This window comes from Oncorhynchus kisutch, linkage group LG6 (assembly GCF_002021735.2).
Source record: "Oncorhynchus kisutch isolate 150728-3 linkage group LG6, Okis_V2, whole genome shotgun sequence".
Classification (NCBI taxonomy): domain Eukaryota; kingdom Metazoa; phylum Chordata; class Actinopteri; order Salmoniformes; family Salmonidae; genus Oncorhynchus; species Oncorhynchus kisutch.
In genome coordinates, this window is record NC_034179.2 from 76,182,906 (window position 1) to 76,204,389 (window position 21,484).

Genomic DNA, 21,484 nt, shown 5'->3' on the forward strand with positions numbered 1-21,484 from the left:
ATTTTCCTACCATATTAACAAAGCAAAGTTCTAGGAACTGCGTAAGGTTACTTGGCCAACACTATGGTGAATAGTATGGTATATAAATATAGCAATACTGTAGTATTTATACCATAGTATACTATAGTATTATGTCATGTGAGTTGGTACAAAAGCAGGTTCCCTAACCCATACATTCAAAGGTGAAACTTGATTAGGGTCAGGTTCACCTCTCAGCAATTGCTGACGTTCTTGTGCTACAGCAGATGATGGTTTATTTTCCTACCATATTAACAATGCAAATTCCTAGGAACTGCGTAAGGTTACTTGGCCATACCAGGGTAAGGGTGTGGAGAATTCAATGTGTGCTTTGACTTGTATGACAATACCACCCTCTTGTGGAGAGAAGAGAGCCTGTCATCTCTAACGTATTGTGGTTAAGTTTCAACTTGACTTTTATTATGGTAAATTATATAGCAAACCTGTAATTATATACCCCTGTAGAAATGACAAGCATAATTGGAATCAGCATGCCATTGTTGAGACTAATTACAAATTAAGACTACTTGAGGTTGAATCAGTGAACACATGTGGTGCTTGCGGAAGCATTCAAAATATACCTTTTCCCTCGTCCCAGTGTGTTATTGCACGTTGAGAAACAATCATATTGGCAATGTATTTTACACATAAATGTTACGGTATCCTCCTACTTTACATTCTAACAATCACTCGGTATCTGCGAGGTCAGGCTCACGATTCGACGGGTAAAATAATAATCCACACACCTGTTGAGTTTACAGAATCCACACAAAATCCTCTTTCAAGCGACAGTGTCTCCCGTAATGATAAACTGACTCATTACACCCCGACGACAAAGACCAACGTCCGTCAAACAAACCAGTCAAGAAACCGCGTAGAAATGCCAGCGCGAAGACAGATCCACGAGACCAAGCCACGTGAAATTGGTGAATCATACGAAAATGTATATTTTCGCACGTTATCTCAGGACTTTGGAGAATTGAACAGATCACGACTTTCAGGTAGAAAACGAATGTTGTTATTCAATGATAAGAACGACAAGTACCATGCCAAACAACACGAGGAGAAGCATTCGGAAGGTGTACCATTTAAATCCTATAGTAATATCGATTGCAATCAAGGAAAAATTCAGAATTTACACCGTGGAAAGTTTTCTATCACAGGAAACGATGAAAACCACTCACAAATGGCATACCACTCAGATTCAGTAACTCCAGGTAAGCTATAGGTGGGCTCTGTCTGTCATGTAGCCTATTCTACCATTCAACTTGTTTAGTTTGACTAGCCACGTATTTCCTTGCTCAAAATATGCATAATAGGCTAATGTTATGTCTATTTTAGGAGTGCGTGCAGGAAAGATCCGAGTTCGAGGTGAGATAGCGAAAGCAGAGAGCTGGATGAGAATGGAGCCAGACGTAGAATGTGGAGATGAGTCTATGACCCTCACTGTCAGAGGGAGACGAGCCCTACATCTGTTAGTAGACAGAGGTAAATCGGACAGTGACCTATCCCGTTGATCACGACTCAGTTCCGTTACACATTAGTCATTGGATGAAGGTGTCTTCTGTACAGGGCAGTGTTTATTTTATTATATATATATATATATATATATTTTTTTTTTTTAAGAGCCCCGATGCTCGGTCTGAACATTAACTCACATCGCTTGGGGTAGGGTTTTGGAAGCATAAGGACCTTATTTTATATAAGCAAGACATCATTTTATAAAAACTAATTTAAATTGATACACGCCTTTAGAGTTAGGCCCAACCTAGACGTAACATAGTATGTGTAAATATGGGACACTCAAATTAGTTTGCTATGGTTACTTAATAACCCTTTAACCTTAATCCCTAACCTAGCTAACGTTAGCCATTTTTCCCACAAATTAATACATACCATACGAAACGTAGCATATCATACTAAATGGAGTGTCACGGATTTACGTACAGAATAATACGGAAGACAGTGGACTACTGTGCTAATTAGCTATCTGCGTCTCTGAACACCTTAGTGTAAATGGAAGACGGACGCCATAAACTTGAGACGTCACCAAAAAATACTATTGGCTGCAACTGTGTTAAAAACAGTTTACAGTATTTTCATTTATGAAATGATTTTGACGTGATATGAAAGTAGAGGGATTTATGTTTCTAGAGACATACTGCAATTGAGAATTGATTCCTGTTTTCGATGGAGTATTTGACGATTTTGACTTCCAGAGCCAATTCGCCTTTAAACAGAACATGTAATGTCCTTGGACTATAAGGAGTAAAGTTAGCCCAATAATGGACTAAAAGGAGCCTAAGTCTGACCACAAGGAGTGTGGGTGTGAATGATGCATAGCTGTAGGCTATTCTATTCATTTGTCCTCTTGCCTTTAGCGAATGCCTCTGCTGTCCCCCTGGCCCAACTACCCTCTCAATGTGGCTACTCCGTCGAGTCGACCTGGCGAGACTTGACGTTTGTGGTACCTTATAATGCCTGTCACGTCAACCAAGAAGTGGTAAAGTAGCACTCAACCCCCTCTGCCCTGCTTAAAAGTAACTTGATGTCCGTAGTCACAATCCATTCTCTGAACTTGTCAGACTGGCAGGTGAAAACCGTTCTGTGACTGTCGTTCTGTCAACATAAAAGCCTTTTCTATTGTTCTTCACACACCGTTATTCACTCCTTTCCTTTGGCCTGCTGACAGGATGGTAGTTATGTGTTGCCTCTGATCTGGAGAGGGACCCCTGTGAAGATGTCCTGCCCAGTGTCCCAGGCCCTGGCCCCCTCCTCCCTCTGCTGCTCATCTCAGGGAATGACTGTCAGACTGCAAGTTCAAGGAGCCAAAGAGGAGCTCAGAGTCAAGGGTAAGTGTGGAGTTATATAGTATAATTTATCACAATTCGCTATCGCTGCTGAACAGACCGATTTAGAGACATCATTTGGACTGAATCCAATGTTTCTGTAACTATTTCTACAGCTATGATGAGTTTGTGGGGCTACTGTCAGGTCTGTATGTGAGCTGTGTTGGTTTCCCCCTGCAGTTAGAGGAAAATGGATGCCACTGCTTTCGCTGGCCCTGCAGTGTGGCTACAGTATGGACAGGCAACATGGAGAGCTGCTCATATCTGCACCCTTCACTGCCTGTGGGATCACATCAAAGGTGAGCCATGGCACTCCTATTGCGCTATGACTTGGGATGGAAATGATGACTCAGGGCTACTTGACTGTCCTTTTTGCTTTTACATGAAATTTGCTGAAACAATTTCTTTGCTTAATAATGTTGCATTTTACACTGAACAAAACATTAGGAACACCTGCTCTTTCCAGGACTGACCAGGTGAAAGCTTTGATCCCTTATTGCTGTCACTTGTTAGATCCACTTAGATCAGTGTAGATGAAGGGGAGGAGATGGGTAAAATATCTTTTTTTGAGCCTGGAGACATGAATTGTGTATGTGTGCCAGTCAGAGGGTTGAATTGGCAAGACAAGCGATTGCAGTGCCTTTGAACGGGGTATGGTAGTAGGTGCCAAGCTCACTGGTTTCTGTCAAGAACTGCAACGCTGCTGGGTTGTTCATGCTTTAAAGTTTCCTGTGTATTTCACTAACTGAAATAATGGACATTTTCTTCCAGGATGGAAAATACACTCTCTCTCTTCAAATAGAAGAGAAAGCCGTCACACTGGCCTGTCCTTCTTCTCTGCCTGTCCAAGTAACACAACCCCTCCGACCTGCAGCAGATTTCCCCCATTATGTAACTATGGGCCCAACAAGCTCAGTTTCCTCAACCCTGCTGTCTAACCCTTCTTCCATAACCCTGTCTTACCCAGTGCTTCACCCATCCTTCCCATTCAATCCCCTGCCCACATTGCCCCCTGATCAGCCTCCCAGCCCTGGTATCCATGTTACTTCTCCTTTGACTACAGGCCCTTCTGTCCATCCTCCCATGGCTCAGCGTCTTCAGGCCTACCCATTCTCTCAGTATTACTACCTCCACACGATGCCCCTCAGTGAGTCATACCAGTCACCCCTCTCCTCTAGTCCCCTCTCTCAACTCCCAACTACAGGCCCCACTGAGTCGAAGCCAGCCCACACTCCTGTCCCAAGCCACCCCAACTACAATAACCCCCATGTTACTCAGTATTCTTCCACTACAGCTGGTCATCCAGTTCACTCTGAAGCCCCCACTCTCCGACCCCCTGAGTATACTCGCCACCCATACTACCACAACTACCATCACCCCAACATCCCTATGCTTGAGCCACCTCAAGGGCCCAGTAATGGTGCCAAGACGGGTACTTCCACCAATGGTCCTCAGGTTGAACCACCTGCCCCTCACAACCTTAACCCGATCTTCCGGGTGTTTCCGCACTACTACCTCTACCACCCCAAAGTGCCTCCCTATAACCCACCCCAACACCCTCGGCCTGTTACCCCTGCCTCTCACTCCTCTACTCTCCCGGTTAGCAGTTCACAAACACACCGTCGAACTCCTGTTCCTCATGTGCCTCACCCTCCACCCTATCCTCACTACTACACCCCACAAACACCCAGTGGTGAAGTCAAGAGATCCCATCACCCTGATAACCCTTTTATTCATCTTCAACCTTTGAAACCTATCACTTCCCCTAACTCATCTCCCACCTTAATAGAGATCCCATTCTACCAATACACTCTTAATTTTCCCTACAAGCCTCCACCGATCCAGAAACATAGACTTGGTCTCCAGACCAACAATTCCTCTAGACCCATGGACGAACATCCTCCAGTTGTCCCATCTCCCCCTGCGTCGTCTCCTGATCAAAGTGGAAAGTCGCACCCTCATGGTCACCTGAAATGGCCTCCACAACAACAACCCTCCAATTCACACACAGCCCAGAGCCTGTCTACTAGTTCTACCTCTGTTGCCCATGCTGCAACCCAACCTCTTCTCTTTCCAAACTTCCCCCCGTTGTACTACCCTCATCTGAAATCACCCATCAGCAACCCTCAACAAGAACAAAACCCTGTTACTGTCCTCCCCACTGCTCCGCCTGCATCCTCTTCAACCTCTACTCCAGCATCTGGCCATCCAGTTTATCCACACTACTACGATCACCCATACTATTACTACACAATGCCTTATGATCCATACAGATTACCCCAACCTGTTGATCATGCATTTTCTGCCCCATCTAAAGGAGCTCCGACTCCTCCATCTCAGACCTCTGCTCATCACACTATGGAAACCTTTCACCAACCAGCCCTTCCATATGACTATTCCCAGGCCAAAATGCCTATCCAGATTACTACCCAACCTCGGCCTTCCCCTGCCACTAACAGTCCTCAAACCTCCACTCCAACCCCAGAATCTACAACTCCTGAAATCCTACCTTTTCCCTTTGACCCCTACTACCATCCTGGAATGTCCATCTACGACCAGGACCAAAGCTATGATCCCAGTACACACGCCGAAAAGACATCAGGGGCTCAAGCTTCCCTAGATTCTGACCATTATAGAAGAGGAAGCTTTGCCCGCACTCCTGTGACGAGTCCCACCCATGCACCCCATCCTATCACCAACCCCAATCATAACCCCTCACACCATCACATCATTCATCCACAACCTTCAACCATTCCTTCCCCTCATCGTCCCAACCCAGGGCCCCCTGGAGATCTGTCAGACCCCGTGATGAAAGGTGAGTCTTCATCTTGAATATTTCTACTGTATGTGTGAACTGCACCACTATTGAAAGGCTATGTGGTTGTCTCATATCAGTGCAGGCACTATAAAGAGCCACAAGAGGGCACCTCGCCTCTACTAGGTGATCCTGGAGACCACCGTGTAATTGGTTTTTACTTCAGTAACAAATATCCACTTTCTTAAGTAGAAGTTCATAAACCTGGTTTGTCACACCAGTACCGTTTCCTTTCCCTCCATACAGACCCTGGTTTCAAGGCTGATACACACACACCCTGTGGCTTGTCCGACCAGGACTGTGACGGATCCTTAGTTTGCTGCTCTTACCTTGTGAATGGTTAGTCTCTCGATCTCAAGCTACTGGTCTTGGTGTTGCTATGGAGAAGCCATAACAGTTTGGTGTTTCGCCGACATCACAACACTTCTCGGAGGAGTGGAAATGGTCTTCCAGCATGTCCAAGGCCATGTGCACATGCTTGGTATTTCGGGAATGTCAGCTTTCGAACTGCTTTGCTACTCATTAGTTTACACAATGTGCTGTGTCTTAGGTCCTCAGACTGTGTATGTGTGTCAACCCTCAGAGTGTACATCGGGGCGTCAATTTGTCTTTGCGGTCCCTGGCTCTCTGGTGGACCCCACGTTCTCCCTTCCCCCTCTACCTGCGGACAGCCATGAGTCCTGTACCCCCCAGAGGATGACCTCTGACCTGTACAGTGTACCCCTGGATGGCTGTGGAGTGCACAGATATGTAAGTTACTGTACACTTGCTACGCAACATCCTTGTATAACTGTTCAACATATTACGCGTGTAATTATTTTGCATGCTATAGTTTGATGCTCCTTCTTTTGCCCTGTTGCTCGTGTCTGTTTGGTTAGGAGGATGGTCAGGCCATGGTCCACTTGTTGGAGTTCAACGCTCTACTTTCCACACAACATAAACACAGCACCACGTCTGAAGACTCACATGTCCGGTAAAGCCATTTTACTACCTGAACAAATGGTTCAAATCCCCAGCAAATGTATTTCATTATTTCAAACCATGATGATGAACTTGCAATCCTTTAGTACAGATGGGATGAGATTACAAATCAGTGTAGAGTTTGTGCAACATGAGCTTGTCTTCTGTGTAGGTTGATGGTGGAGTGCAGGTCTTTTCCTGGTTCTCCCGGAAGGGTGAGGTACCAGGTGATGAACACCACCCCTAGCCCCCCTGTCCCCACTCAGGGCTCATTGGCTGTCCAGCTACGAATCGCTACAGGTAGGACTATATAAGTAATGAAACCTTCAGAGCTATGTAGGACTCTGAGGAGTGGGTTTTATCATACTGCATCTGCCAACTAACCACTTACCCTCCCCATATTTGCCTCTGCCTGTAGATGAGCACTACAGCAGCTTCTACTCAGAGAAACATCGACCACTCAGTCTACTTCAGGGGCGACCTTTGCACCTGGAAGTGGGTCTGCTGAGCCCCCCAGACATGGACCCTGGCCTGGTGCTCCTGGTGCACTACTGTCTGGCCTACCCAGACACACCACGGGCCCACTGGCTGCTCATCTATGATGGGTAGGTTGTTCCACTATAGTTCCTGTTTGTTTACATGCAACAGCAGAGAAAGCACTTCATAGCTGTGTGAAATATCCATATTTGATAGGTTTTTCCACAGAACCTGCTGCTCAGCTCCACTAAATAACTGTCCATATAGTGAACAGGCAGTTATTTTGTCTGAACCTCCACGTTGTTTTGTCTCATTTTTCAGCTGTCCCAGCCGTGGTGACTCCCAGGCCCCTCCCCCACCACCTGCCCAACCCCGTCACACCCGGAGGCTCACAATCACCACCTTCCAGTCTTTACCCACAGGAAGTCCCTCCCACCTGGAGGACCAGGAGGTCCGTTTCAGCCAATGGTGTCATATTATAGACAGTTTGATACAGTACTGTCTGATCAGTGCATTTGAATGTGTTGTCCTGTCCTCATCCACAACAGATCTACTTCATGTGCTCCACGGAGGTGTGCTTCCCATCAGACGGGGACTGTATTGAGGGCTGCTTCAGTTGAGTTGAATTAACACTCCTATAATGGTTTGGACAATTGTGAGCACAAGGTAGGAGTATAAACCATCCATTTCTTGAAGTTACTAAAATGTACTGTATTAATACTGTAGTGCTCAAATGTACGTGTTTCTTAGTGTTCAACTTGACACTCGTATTTGTTACATTAACTGTTATTCATTTGCAGGACCAAAGCTGGACAACTGAACAAATTAAATACACATTTAATCACAATTGGTCAATGATTTTTTTTTTTCTCCAGCACTTATTCAGTCATGCAGTAAGCACAATGACATCAGACGAGGAAGAAAAAAAACTACTTTATTTTAACAAAAGAAAGCACCATTTGGTGCCAAGTTACACAGTCAGTAGTATTAGCTTGTAACAGAACATAACCTGATCTCACAGTGCAAACAAAATCATTGGAAATTGTAGTTCAAGACTTCCTACAAGACACTTGACCTGGTAAGGTACACTCCTGCATTTACAGGGCAACACTTTGGCTAGTGTACCAAGCCACTCCATATGAAGTGGCTAGTGTACCAAGCCACTCCATATGAAGTGTTTATTCTATCACACTCAACAGCCTCCAGTACAACTGCTGCCTGATGGGGCATTCAGGGAGACATAATTCCTAAGCGCAATAATTTTCACATCCGCTGTGATTGGAGTGACTCAAAAGGAAATGTATCCCAGTTGCAAACATTAGTTTGCTTATAAAAATCAGTATCAAAGTAATAAGTCAAGCAAACAATGTTCCTGACTCAACTTTGCATATCATCCCACGTCAACATCCAAACATGGAATGAAGAAATCAGTCTATCACCTCAGGGCGTACAAGTGGAGCTGGGATTAGTATTGTAATTGTGTAGCATGATTAGATGTTAATAATGTACTTAATTTGGCATAGAGAACCAAATACGGATTCATCCAGTTAAGATTCTGTCACCAGTACATTGCTATGGATATTGTAACAAACATGATTCTAAACTGATGTGATTACAGGGAAAGGTAATGTTGGACAGTGCTTCACTTGTCTGATTACAGCAGTGCCCTCATTTAATGCTCCGTATGACTTAATAAAATGGTCCCATTAATGTCAGCAAGCGCAGCTATATACATTCGGTAACAGTGATTTAAGGTTTAAAAAAAGATGAAGGACTACAGTGGGAAGAGGGGCAGAACAAACAGCTGCTACAGAGCAACAGTGTCTTGCCCTGTTCATACAGCATGTCCAGATGATCGAGAGCCCTGTCCAGCTACACAAATGAATGAAAGCTAATTAGGAAAAATTTTTTATTGGGCACCTCTCCAGAAGTATTACGTGACAGGATGGGGTGACGGTCACTGAATGACAACCATCTGGTTTGGTCACATAGTGGAGAAATGTTTGAACGTGGTGGTGGTCCTGTCCCCTCAGTACACGGGGGCAGAGAGGTGACTCTTCTTGATCTGTTTCATGAGGATGTTGCAGCACACCAGGGCTGTGATCTAGGAGCAACAGGAGATGGTGATGAGGGAGGAAAGGGATAATATAAAGAGAGCAGGGTGAGCGATCGCCCACCTTCAGGATTAGACCACATGAAGTAACAGGGTGAGTGATCGCCCCCCCCATCACCTTCAGGATTAGACCACATGAAGTAACAGGGCGAGTGATCACCCCCCCCATCCCCATCACCTTCAGGATTAGACCACATGAAGTAACAGGGCGAGTGATCACCCCCCCCATCCCCATCACCTTCAGGATTAGACCACATGAAGTAACAGGGTGAGCGATCGCCCCCCATCACCTTCAGGATTAGACCACATGAAGGTATGGGTTACTACAAAGGAGGAGCCAAAAGGTTGAAAAGGGAAACATTAAAATCTTGGAGTTTGCTTCAACTCTCCTCTGACAATCAGTTTCATCATCACATTCAGCCCGGGAACAATGTGTAACAACACCAGTCTGTTGCGCTCTCTTCTAACCAGTGCATTTCTGACCCTGCAGCAACATCTCCCCTGGTTCACAAATTTGACCACTAAACTGTGTGTCGGTGTAGTATTACCTACCAGCATAGCAGCAGTCCCAAGGAAGAGGCCCATCACCAGAGGCGCTTTGGACTCAAAGAGGTTGAGGATCACTGTGGGGCAGGCCTGCAGGGGGACAGAGAGACCAGAGGGGGACGGGTTAGGGCCTTGGGCTCAGTACAGAGCAGAGATATGGATATCTAGGCCAGCCTCCTCGATGCCTCTATAGGGAAATAAACAAAGTAACAAATGTAATTTGTTACAGTCTTGACAGATTATTTTACATATGTTTTTATTATAGTCAGTTATACAGTCAATATGAAAAACGACCGTATCCTATGCACCTGTACAGGGCCCGTCATGACTGTTCTGCCACCCTAGGCGAGAGAAAGAAATTACCACCCAGCAAAACGACGTATTTTCCAGATGTTGAAATCAAGTTTATTTTCGGTTCTATTCTATTTTTAACATGTCAGTGCATTTTTGTTTGATTGGGCGCCATTTAGGTTTGGCTCTTTGATTGGAGAAACCTGCATGTTGCATATGTGTCCATCTCATTACATTGTCATAGATTTCATCTCCAGCCTGTAGGCTACAGAAAAGGCCACATACTCTTTCTACCATATCCTGTATTTGCTACATGATTTACTCTAGATAATGTTTTTGACAGAATGTTGGTGGAGCGCTGCAGCAATGAGTCTCTCCAACAGCACCCTGGAGAGGCGCACTGTGAACGGACAAGCTAAAAATGTTGCCGCCCTATGCCCACTTCCTCAAAGGCGCATCAGCGCTCACCTAAAGCCCATTTGCCATTGATTGAGTGAATTTTTTTGTTTTTAGGTAGAATAATGTGAGGATTTATGCGTTGTTGGTGAGTCTTGTTCAGCTTAGCTTAGAAAATGCCACCCTCGTCAATCTGCCGCCACAGGCGTCTGCCTAATGAGCGGGCCAGCCCTGCACCTTACATATACTCGCAAATATCCATTGGCTGGACAACAATGCATGAAATACATTGAAGTTCAAGGTGCACGTGTTTCTCAGGTTTATAGGATTTGGTCTATAATGAACACACTCACAGGGAGAGTTAAGGTGTCCCAAAGGCCAGTTTTGGGACATGTTTGTTTTACCAAGAGGTCCAAGGCACCAATGAGTCCACAGCAGTGCAACTAGAAGAGAGAGAGCGAAAAGGCAAGTGCAATTCAGAATGTGTACATAATTGTTATAGAGCTGTGGATTGAATTAGCTCTGATGGAGTGAAATGTGCCTAAGCTAACACTAGCTGTGATGCTATTAATAGTTTGGGAATAGGTTTGATCTTTACCACATTGTGGAACATGGACAGGGTAACAGCCAAGCCAGGGTCTCCTTTGTCCACATACTGAGCGTACACAGTTATATAGAATTTTGCCAGCTGCTCTCCAACCTGCACAGCACAAAGAGATGACAACAACACATGAGGTAGAGTTACACTGTTGACTACTACCATTTCATGAAATAGCACAGGGTTTGGTGATCTGCGTGAAAGGGAAGCCTTGGCTTGAAGTTGTTAATCATTCATAATTCTCTTTCCCTTCCCTCTCTCACCACATCGCTTCCCATGTAGGCGAACACACCGGCTGCAATCTCTACAACAGCCAGGATAGCCAGCAGGCAGGAAAACTGGAGGGACAGGTAAACAAGTCAAGTAAACAGCAGAACACATACGGTATGAATTACCATACATAAAACCCCAGTATATGTAGAAACTTCCCTTTACATTGCCGTTGTGACGTTAAATGTATGAACAATAAATAAAATTGAATTTAAAGTTGCAACAATGACAAAAGACCATGACCTTTCTGAGAAACTGTGTGAAGGTTACAATGTGCCACTAAAGTAAATCACTGGCTATCTTCACAAGCTACTCAAGCAATAGAATTGCTAACATTCCTCAACATGAGTGCTGATTTTAATGTGAGAGCGATTACATACTGTATGACACGCTCACAGTCATGCATCCAATAATAAACCACACAGAGAAAGCAATCGCTGACGCAAAATGGCAACAGGAAGCTCTGAGCAAGATAAATCATTTACTGTGATTTCTACCTTGAACCTGCAGCCAAAAACAAGTTTCAGCTCATCATAGCTGTAAATTAGTAAGCGCATTGCTTTGTCAATTTGAGATACGAAGCAATCATAATTGCATCATCTGTTTCTCTCTGACATCAAAAACTGTAGTGTGTTTCGTAGAGGAATAGCTAATAATAATAGTTTGGTTTATTTCATGCTGTGAAAGTGTTTTCCAAATCTAGGGACTTTGTTAGAGCCTTTGACCTCTTCCTTGAACTCACTATCCCTAAGAACTGGAAACCTGTTGCTATACCCGTGGTGGTAAACCAGGAAACAGGTCACCCACTGAGTTGGTCATACACAAAAATGTCCTGCAGCAAAGCTTCATACAGGAAGCAAGTATTTCCTATCTCGAGCTCTTGTTAAATGGAAGCTTAAAAGTCTTTGGCTTTCTCAGACAGAGGCGAGATTCCCAGTGCTCCTCGATGGTTGCAAAGTGCACCATGGCTCGAGGTAGTGGATCAGTTGAGAGATTGATGACAAGTGCTTGCTAGGCCCTTGAGAGGTCAGAGGTGCGGCAAGGAGAACCTGAGAATTATGTGGCGGGAAAAAGCAGCAGGATCACTCAACAATCCAAATGCTCCCACGTCACAGATTAGATTTCCACTGGTGCTTTGTGGGTAAGGGCTTTGGGTGACATATTGGGCTGAACAAGTTTAGATACTTTCTAGTGAGGAACTCTTATTAGGAAGTGAAACTAACATGCATGTTCTTATTTGTAACGGTTCTCCTCTTCGTCTGAGGAAGAGTAGTTAAGATCGGACCAACACGCAGCGTGGTAAGTGTCCATGTTAATATAACAGAACACGAAACAAAAATAACAACGAGAATGTAAGAAACGAAACAGTCCTGTCAGGTGAAACAACACAAAACAACTACCCACCAACACAGGTGGGAAAAGGCTACCTAAGTATGGTTCTCAATCAGAGACAACGATAGACAGCTACCTCTGATTGGGAACCATACCAGGCCAAACACAGAAATACAAAACATAGAACAAAACAGAATGCCCACCCCAACTCACGCCCTGACCAAACCAAAATAGAGACGTGACATTATTAGCTAAGGTTACTTACCTCTGCCCACTCAAGCCTCTAAAATCAGGGCTGTCAAATACTTTGTGCCCCCACTTCAGTGTAGTGTAACTAATGGAAAATGGATGCTGTTTTTCTTTCGTTGTAGCTTACCACTGCCAATCCATTCAGATTCTCATTGCATGCTCCATAGTCTCCGAAAACAGCCACGAGCAATATCACTGCTCCTAACGCAATCAACACTGACACACCTACAGTATGAGAGAGAGCGAGAGATGCTCATTTGTCAATGTTCGCTGTTCAGCACTAATAATTTTTCAGTAACACTTAAGTTATACTTTATAAATGATTTTCAAATAGTTTATAAGTCATTAATAAACAAAGTTGTATAGTCTGTCTATCCATGGCTTACAGCTGCAAAAAGCTTTCCAAAACATTTGGGGCTGAAATTAGTAGAGCAGAGTTGTGTTGTGTGAGCTCACCGATGACAAACTGCTGTGTGTTGAGGTCTATGTTGAAAAATCCTCTGGTCTCAGAGCTGAACCTCAGCCACAAGCCCAACCCGAACATCGCCATACCCACCAGCTGTCAGAGGAAGAAACAACAAAAACTGTGCATGAAACAGTTTGTGCAACCACATCTAAAGATCAGTCTCACACAAGATGTTACAAATATAGTGTAAAAGATGTTCTAGTATTAAAGGGATACTTCTGGATTTTGGCAACGAAGCCCGTTATCTACACTGCTCAAAAAAAATAAAGGGAAAACTTAAACAATGTAACTCCAAGTCAATCACACTTCTGTGAAATCAAACTGTCCACTTAGGAAGCAACACTGATTGACAATAAATTTCACATGCTGTTGTGCAAATGGAATAGACAACAGGTGGAAATTATAGGCATTTAGCAAGACACACCCAATAAAGGAGTGGTTCTGCAGGTGGTGACCACAGACCACTTCTCAGTTCCTATGCTTCCTGGCTGATGTTTTGGTCACTTTTGAGTACTGGCGGTGCTTTCATAAGCATAAGACGGAGTCTACAACCCACAAAAGTGTCTCAGGTAGTGCAGCTCATCCAGGATGGCACATCAATGCGAGCTGTGGCAAGAAGGTTTGCTGTGTCTGTCAGCGTAGTGTCCAGAGCATGGAGGCGCTACCAGGAGACAGGCCAGTACATCAGGAGACGTGGAGGAGAGCGGAGGAGGGCAACAACCCAGCAGCAGGACCGCTACCTCCGCCTTTGTGCAAGAAGGAGCAGGAGGAGCACTGCCAGAGCCCTGCAAAATGACCTCCAGCAGGCCACAAATGTGCATGTGTCTGCTCAAACGGTCAGAAACAGACTCCATGAGGTGTCCACAGGTGGGGGTTGTGCTTACAGCCCAACACCGTGCAGGACGTTTGGCATTTGCCAGAGAACACAAAGATTGGCAAATTCGCCACTGGCGCCCTGTGCTCTTCACAGATGAAAGCAGGTTCACACTGAGCACATGTGACAGTCTGGAGACGCCGTGGAGAACGTTCTGCTGCCTGCAACATCCTCCAGCATGACCGGTTTGGTGGTGGGTCAGTCATGGTGTGGGGTGGCATTTCTTTTGGGGGCCGCACAGCCCTCCATGTGCTCGCCAGAGGTAGCCTGACTGCCATTAGGTACCGAGATGAGATCCTCAGACCCCCTGTGAGACCATATGCTGGTGCGGTTGGCCCTGGGTTCCTCCTAATGCAAGACAATGCTAGACCTCATGTGGCTGGAGTGTGTCAGCAGTTCCTGCAAGAGGAAGGCATTGATGCTATGGACTGGCCCCCCCATTACCCAGACCTGAATCCAATTGAGCACATCTGGGACATCATGTCTCGCTCCATCCACCAACGCCATGTTGCACCACAGACTGTCCAGGAGTTGGCGAATGCTTTAGCCCAGGTCTGGGAGGAGATCCCTCAGGAGACCATCCACCATCTCATCAGGAGCATGCCCAGGCGTTGTAGGGAGGTCATACAGGCACGTGGAGGCCACACACACTACTGAGCCTCATTTTGACTTATTTTAAGGACATTACATCAAAGTTGGATCAGCCTGTAGTGTGGTTTTCCACTTTAATTTTGAGTGTGACTCCAAATCCAGACCTCCATGGGTTGATACATTTGATTTCCATTGATAATTTGTGTGATTTTGTTGTCAGCACATTCAACTATGTAAAGAAAAAAGTATTTAATAAGAATATTTCATTCAGATCTGTGTTATTTTAGTGTTCCCTTAATTTTTTTGAGCAGTGTATATACTTCCCCAGTCAGATGAACTCATGAATACTGTTGTCATGTCTCTGCATTCAGAACAGTGCTTTATATTTAGATGCAACACTTTTGAGCTAATATTCTATAAGAGGAACAGGAGCTCAAGCAGTAAAAAATTTGCTGTCAAGCACTGAGTATGAAGGCAGGTAAACTATTGCTTACAAGCATTAGCACAATGGCTGGAAGTCTATGGTACAGTTGAAGTCGGAAGTTTACATTCACCTTAAACTTCTGACCCACTGGAATTGTGATACAGTGAATTAGAAGTGAAATAATCTGTCTGTAAACAATTGTTGAAAAAATTACTTGTCATGCGCAAAGTAGATGTCCTAACAGACTTGCCAAAACTTAGGTTTGTTAACAAGAAATGCGTTTGAGCCAATCAGTTGTGTTGTGCCAAGGTAGGGATGGTATACAGAAGATAGCCCTATTGTTCAACTGTTCAGAGGAGACTGCATGAATCGGGTCTTCATGGTCAAATTTCTGCAAAGAAACCACTACAAGGACACCAATAAGAATATACTTTTTTTGTGCCAATAAACACGAGCAATGGACATTAGACTGTTGGAAATTTGTCCTTTGATCTGATCTGAATCTCGAATGAGATTTTTGGTTACAACCGCCGTGTCTTTGTGAGACGCAGAGTAGGTGATTGGATGATCTCTGCATGTGTGGTTCCCACCGTGAAGCATGGAGGAGGAGCTGTGATGGTGTGCAGGTGCTTTGCTGGTGACACTGTCATTCATTTATTTAGAATTCAAGGCACACTTAACCAGCATGGCTACCACAGCATTTTGCACCAATACGCATTCCCATCTAGTTTGCACTTAGTGGGACGATCATTTGTTTTTCAACAGGACAATGTCCCAACACACCTCCAGGCGGTGTAAGGGCTATTTGACCAACAATCACAGTGATGGATTGCTGCATCAGATGACCTGGCCTCCACAATCATCCGACCTCTACCCAATTGCGATGGTTTGGGATGAGTTGGACCGCAGAATGAAGGAAAAGCAGCCAACAATGCGCAGCATATGTGGGAACTCCTTCAAGACTGTTGGAAAATAATTCCAGGTGAAGCCAGTTGAGAGAATGTGGGGGTGGGGGTGCTCTGCTGGTGACACTGTCAGTGATTTATTTAGAATTTGAGGCACACTTAACCAGCATGGTTACCATAGCATTCTGCAGTGATACGCCATCCCCTCTGGTTTGGGCTTAGTGGGCCTATCATTGGTTTTTCAGCAGGACAATGACCCAAAACACACCTCCAGGCTGTGTAAGGTCGTTTTGACCAAGGAGAGTGATGGAGTTTTGCATCAGATGACCTGGCCTCCACAATCACTCGACCTCAACCCAATTGAGGTGGTTTGGGATGAGTTGGACCGCAGAGTGACGGAAAGGCAGCCAACAAGTGCTCAGCATATGTGGGAACTCCTTCAAGACTGTTGGAAAATAATTCCAGGTGAAGCCAGTTGAGAGAATGCCAAGAGTGTACAAAGCTGTCAAGGCAAAGGGTGGCTACTTTCAAGAAACTCAAATAAAAAAATATATTTGGATTCGTTTAACACTTTTTGGTTACTACATGATTCCATATGTGTTATTTAATCATTTTGATGTCTTCACTATTATTCTACAATGTAGAAATAAAGAAAAACCCTTGAATGAGTAGTTGTTCCCAAACTTTTGACTGGTACTGTATATTGAAAACAGTACCTCCCCTCGATGTACTGTGAATATTTCAGGACTCTAAGACCAAGAAATGTATTCAAAATAGCTTCTGAAGTTTCATTATTGTATGTTTGTTAATGGGAAAATATGGCAGTTCTCAATTTCCTGAAAAGTTTGTTTTGGAGATGAGGTTTTCATCCGACAACGATGATTGGTTACATGATGACAATAATGTCATCATGTAATGTCAGGTGCAGCACTGTTTTGCAAAAAAGGACTACAAATAAATAGTCTAGTTTGGGAAATCTAGATAAACAAGACATAAAAAAAAAGATTAAAAAAAGAGGCATTCCTTTCAAAGCACAGAAAGCAACAGAATAAATACTGAACAGAATAGCTTCCTTAACCAGGGGCCAGGACTAAACGAGTTCAACAAATTAAACAGCACACCTGTGTGTTTCGTTTCCTAGTTTTGATTTTGATCATTAATATGGAATTCCCCTGCTTGGAATATCAGTTAGCTGGTAGCTGGCAGTCCTGAGGCATGGTCCTGGGGGGGAACTAACCACACCCCAATGATGCAGTAAGTCTGTGGTTTTGCATCTGTCGGCTCATAATTTCACATACTATTACCTGTTCAAGGATTTAGGCCTGCTTTTCAGCAGCAAGGTAACTGTTGTTTTGTTGCGTCTTTTGTATTCTTATTACATTGATTGGATATAAAGGTCTGACCAGAAGGGTCACCCAAGCAGATTATCTGTATGAATGCCAACATTTTGAAACTTAACATGAGAAACAAAAACCTATCATTAATTTCCATTAATGAAGGAGAAGTTCATAAATGGAATGAACTAGTGTGAGAGTACACAACATATGCACACACGCATACTGACAAAACACAAACACACTTTTACACCTAATTTGCAGCTGCAACGTTATTTTACTCTTATTGTCTATCCTGATACCTAGTCACTTTACCCTGCCTTCATGTACATATCGACCTCAAATACCTCGTACCTCTGCGCATTGATCTGGTCCTTGTCTGTAGCTCCATTCTCCTGTATTTTATTACATTTTTTGTGTTACTATTTCATTTGTATTGTTCTTTTAAAACTCTGCATTGTTGGGAAGGGCTCATAAGCAAGCATTCCATGGTAAAGTTTACAGCAGTTATTTTCGGGCATGTGACAAATCCAATTTTATGGACAACTGTGAACAACAGACATTAATTGGTACTTTGATGGGAAAGTGGTTTAATCAGTCAGACATGTTATTAACAGCAGTGGAAATATACAGAGATGGTAGCAAGGGTCTGGACAAAGATACATCTCATTTAAATTTGACTTTAAGCAAAGCTTATTTCCAAATCAGAAAATGGCAAATGCTGCCTAGGTTGATCAAAGATAAATAGACCATTGTAAATAACAATTTGTTCTTAACCCACTTGCCTAGTTAAATAAAAATAAATACATTTGAACTCGTCACCTACCACAATGAATTTACATTTTACACCAGCCCCCTTCTCTTTCTCATACACACCAGATACCACCAGATACCAATACTAATGTTACCAATAGGCCTACAGTTACAGTGAGATTACGGATACTTACGGCAAAAATGATGTTGAACATGATGAGGAAACACTTGCACAGCTGGCCACATCCGTCTAGTGCCATGGTAAAAGCTTTGCGAACACGCTACACGCAGGAAGTCAGAAATACAGTGTGGTGTCCTGTGAAACGAATTGCATATGTTCAAACATCGAAATGTTTACAATATGTGTGGGGAAAAAGCGGTAATGGGTAATAGACTGTGTCGAGGGTTGGTGTAAGTATTTAGTTAACTATAGAGTATCATAGCCAGGTTTGAGTCACTGCGAGGTGAATCTTTCATTAGAAACATTTTGTAACAGTTTGTGTTTGATATTCTACCTCGAGCTACAGTGAGGGAAATGTAACGCAAGCCTGAACAAATATAAACCTACCTGGATTCTTTGCGCTCAGATCAGTCTCTTCACACTGCAGAATGCAACTGCGACACCAAACCGTTCTTAAATTTCAGACGATTTGTGTGAAGAAGACAATTTATTGTTGGATTTGGTCTGGGTTAATTCCAACCCCCGGGCCGATTGAATCCTTTGATTGGATTAGGCTGTTGAGTGACGGGGGGGCAGTACACCTCAGAAGACGAGAAGACAGAGGGTAGCAATAATGGAGAAATGAAACTTATCTTTGGCTAGTTCTGGGAAAACATTTTCGTTATGCGACAATCAGTTGTGTTGTGCAATAATGAGATTATAATTATGAGCAAAAAGGAGTAAGCAGATAAGTGTACTTACTGTACAGTTATAGCCACATACAGTATATAATATAGGCCTTTCATAATCAAATCAAATGTATTTATAAAGCCCTTTTTACGTCAGCCTAAAACCCCAAACAGCAAGCAATTAAGGTCAGGTCGTTCTTCAAGATGTTCAAACGTTCATAGATGGCCAGCAGGGTCAAATAATCATCACAGTGGTTGTAGAGGGTGTAACGAGCCAACAATTCGGGAGTACGAAAAAAGCAGGTCCAGGACAAGGTAGCATGTCCAGTGAACAGGTTATGGTTCCATAGTCGTAGACAGAACAGTTGAAACTGGAGCAGCAGCACGACAAGGTAGCAGGTCTGGTGAACAGGGACAGAGTTTCATAGCCACAGGCAAAACAGCAGAACTGAATCAGCAGTACAACCAGGTGGACTGGGGACAGCCAGGAGTCATCAGGCCAGGTAGTCCTGAGGCATGGTCCTGGGGGGGGTTTCTTTATTTTTTACTATTTTCTACATTGTAGAATAATAGTGATGACATCAAACTATGAAATAACACATATGGAATCATGTAGTAACCCAAAAAGTGTTAAACAAATCAAAATATAATTTATATTCTTCAAAGTAGACACCTTTTGCCTTGACAGCTTTGCACACTCTTGGCATACTCTCAACCAGCTTCATGAGGTAGTCACCTGGAATGCGTTTCAATTAACAGGTGTGCCTTGTTAACTATTTACATTGACACCCCCCTCCATTTGTTTTGTACACTGCTGGTACTTGCTGTTTATTATCTATTCATAGTCACTTCAATCCTACCTACATGTACAAATTACCTCAACTAACCTGTACCCCAGCACATTGACTCGGTACCAGTACCCCCTGTATATAACCTTGTCTGCTTCCAACTCAACCTCTCAAACACGTAGATCCCCTGAACGCAGCTCACTCTCCAGATCCCAATCACCTGAATTCTGATCACCTGTTCACACACCTGTATGTCATTATCACAGACTATTTAGTTCAGTTCTTTGCATCCCATCATTGTGAGACATTGTTTTGTGACACACTTGTATTCGGAGTGTTGGTTTGACTGTAATTTAATCCTCCTGTGTATGACAGTTTTTCCCCTGCCTCACTAACGACGCCTATTCCCTGCCTGTACCTTAGCCTATTGGATTTCCTGTTATCAACCTATTGCCTGACAACGTTACTAGCCTTTTCCCTGCCTGTACTGTTGCCTTGTTGGACCCCCTGTGTATGACCTTCTGCCTGCCCCTGGACCCAGCTACCTGCCTCCTCCTGTGGTCCTTTACAATAAACACCTGCTGCTCCCTGCGCTTGAAACCAGCTCTCATCATGTTCATTACAGTTATTTTGTGTTACTTTTTATTATCTTTTACTTTAGTAGTACTTTTCGGTAAATATTTTCTTAACTGTTCTTGAACTGCACTGTTGGTTAATTAAGCGCTTGTAAGTAAGCATTTCACGGTAAGGTCTACACATGTTGCGTTTGGCACGTGACAAATTAAGTTTGATTTGATTTGAAGGTCAGTCAATCCGGAAAATTTCCAGAAATGTGAAAGTTTCTTCAAGTGCAGTCGCAAAATCCATCAAGCGCAATGATGAAACTGGCTCTCATGAGGACCGCCACAGGAAAGGAAGACCTAGAGTTACCTCTGCTGCAGATAAGATCATTAGAGTTACCAGCCTCAGAAATTACATCCCAAATAAATGCTTCACAGAGTTCAAGTAACAGAAACATCTCAACATCAACTGTTCAGAGGAGACTGTGAATCAGGCCTTCATGGTTGAATTGCTGCAAAGAAACCACTACTAAAGGAAGTAACTGGAAGTTATTTTTCGTAGCATGTTAGGAGAGCATTTTAGCTAACCCTAACCCTTTTCCTGACCTTAAACTAATTCTCCTAACCTGCTATGAAGAAGTTACTTCTGGTCGTAGCTGTATACCACCTAGTCAACCCCCCCCCCCCCCCCCCCCCGACTGAGTTACAAAAAAAACACAATTTGGTTTGGTTGGGGGCCCCCTTATTTCTGAGGTCAGACCTACCCTGAGCACAGCCATCACACACACCACAGGAGGTTGGTGACGATTGGTGGGAACTTAATTGGGGAGTCGGGAATGTGGTAATGGCTGGAGTGCCATTCCATTCACGCCGTTCCCGACATTATTATGAGTCGTCCTCCCTTCACCAACATCCACTGACACACACACACAGGTGTACATGAACAACTAGCACATTGCATTTGATCGGTGTATCATCAGGACGCATATTACAGGACAGAATTATGGCTGGCCTGCCCTCTCTGGG

The 21,484-nt window shown here is 43.9% G+C and overlaps 2 protein-coding genes across 2 annotated transcripts; one reads left to right on the forward strand and one right to left on the reverse strand.

Annotated features, from left to right (window-relative positions):
- Positions 1–575: 575 nt before the first annotated feature.
- LOC109893455 (histone-lysine N-methyltransferase 2D) lies at positions 576–7,966 on the forward strand. The gene is made up of 14 exons (XM_020486685.2): positions 576–1,235; positions 1,360–1,506; positions 2,400–2,521; positions 2,711–2,870; positions 3,048–3,166; positions 3,639–5,682; positions 5,929–6,021; positions 6,266–6,432; positions 6,561–6,655; positions 6,815–6,942; positions 7,061–7,247; positions 7,441–7,570; positions 7,668–7,785; positions 7,920–7,966. The coding sequence occupies exons 1-13, from the start codon at positions 653–655 to the stop codon at positions 7,737–7,739; spliced, it is 4,047 nt and encodes a 1,348-aa protein (XP_020342274.1). The 5' UTR covers positions 576–652; the 3' UTR covers positions 7,740–7,785; positions 7,920–7,966.
- A 67-nt stretch (positions 7,967–8,033) lies between these two features.
- LOC109893454 (CD9 antigen) lies at positions 8,034–19,003 on the reverse strand. Its single transcript, XM_020486684.2, has 9 exons — positions 18,830–19,003; positions 18,456–18,577; positions 13,371–13,473; positions 13,042–13,139; positions 11,327–11,401; positions 11,064–11,165; positions 10,819–10,908; positions 9,785–9,868; positions 8,034–9,223 (listed from the first exon to the last, which is right to left on the reverse strand). Exons 2-9 carry the CDS (start codon positions 18,519–18,521, stop codon positions 9,149–9,151), a joined length of 693 nt encoding a protein of 230 aa, XP_020342273.1. The 5' UTR covers positions 18,522–18,577; positions 18,830–19,003; the 3' UTR covers positions 8,034–9,148.
- Positions 19,004–21,484: the final 2,481 nt, after the last annotated feature.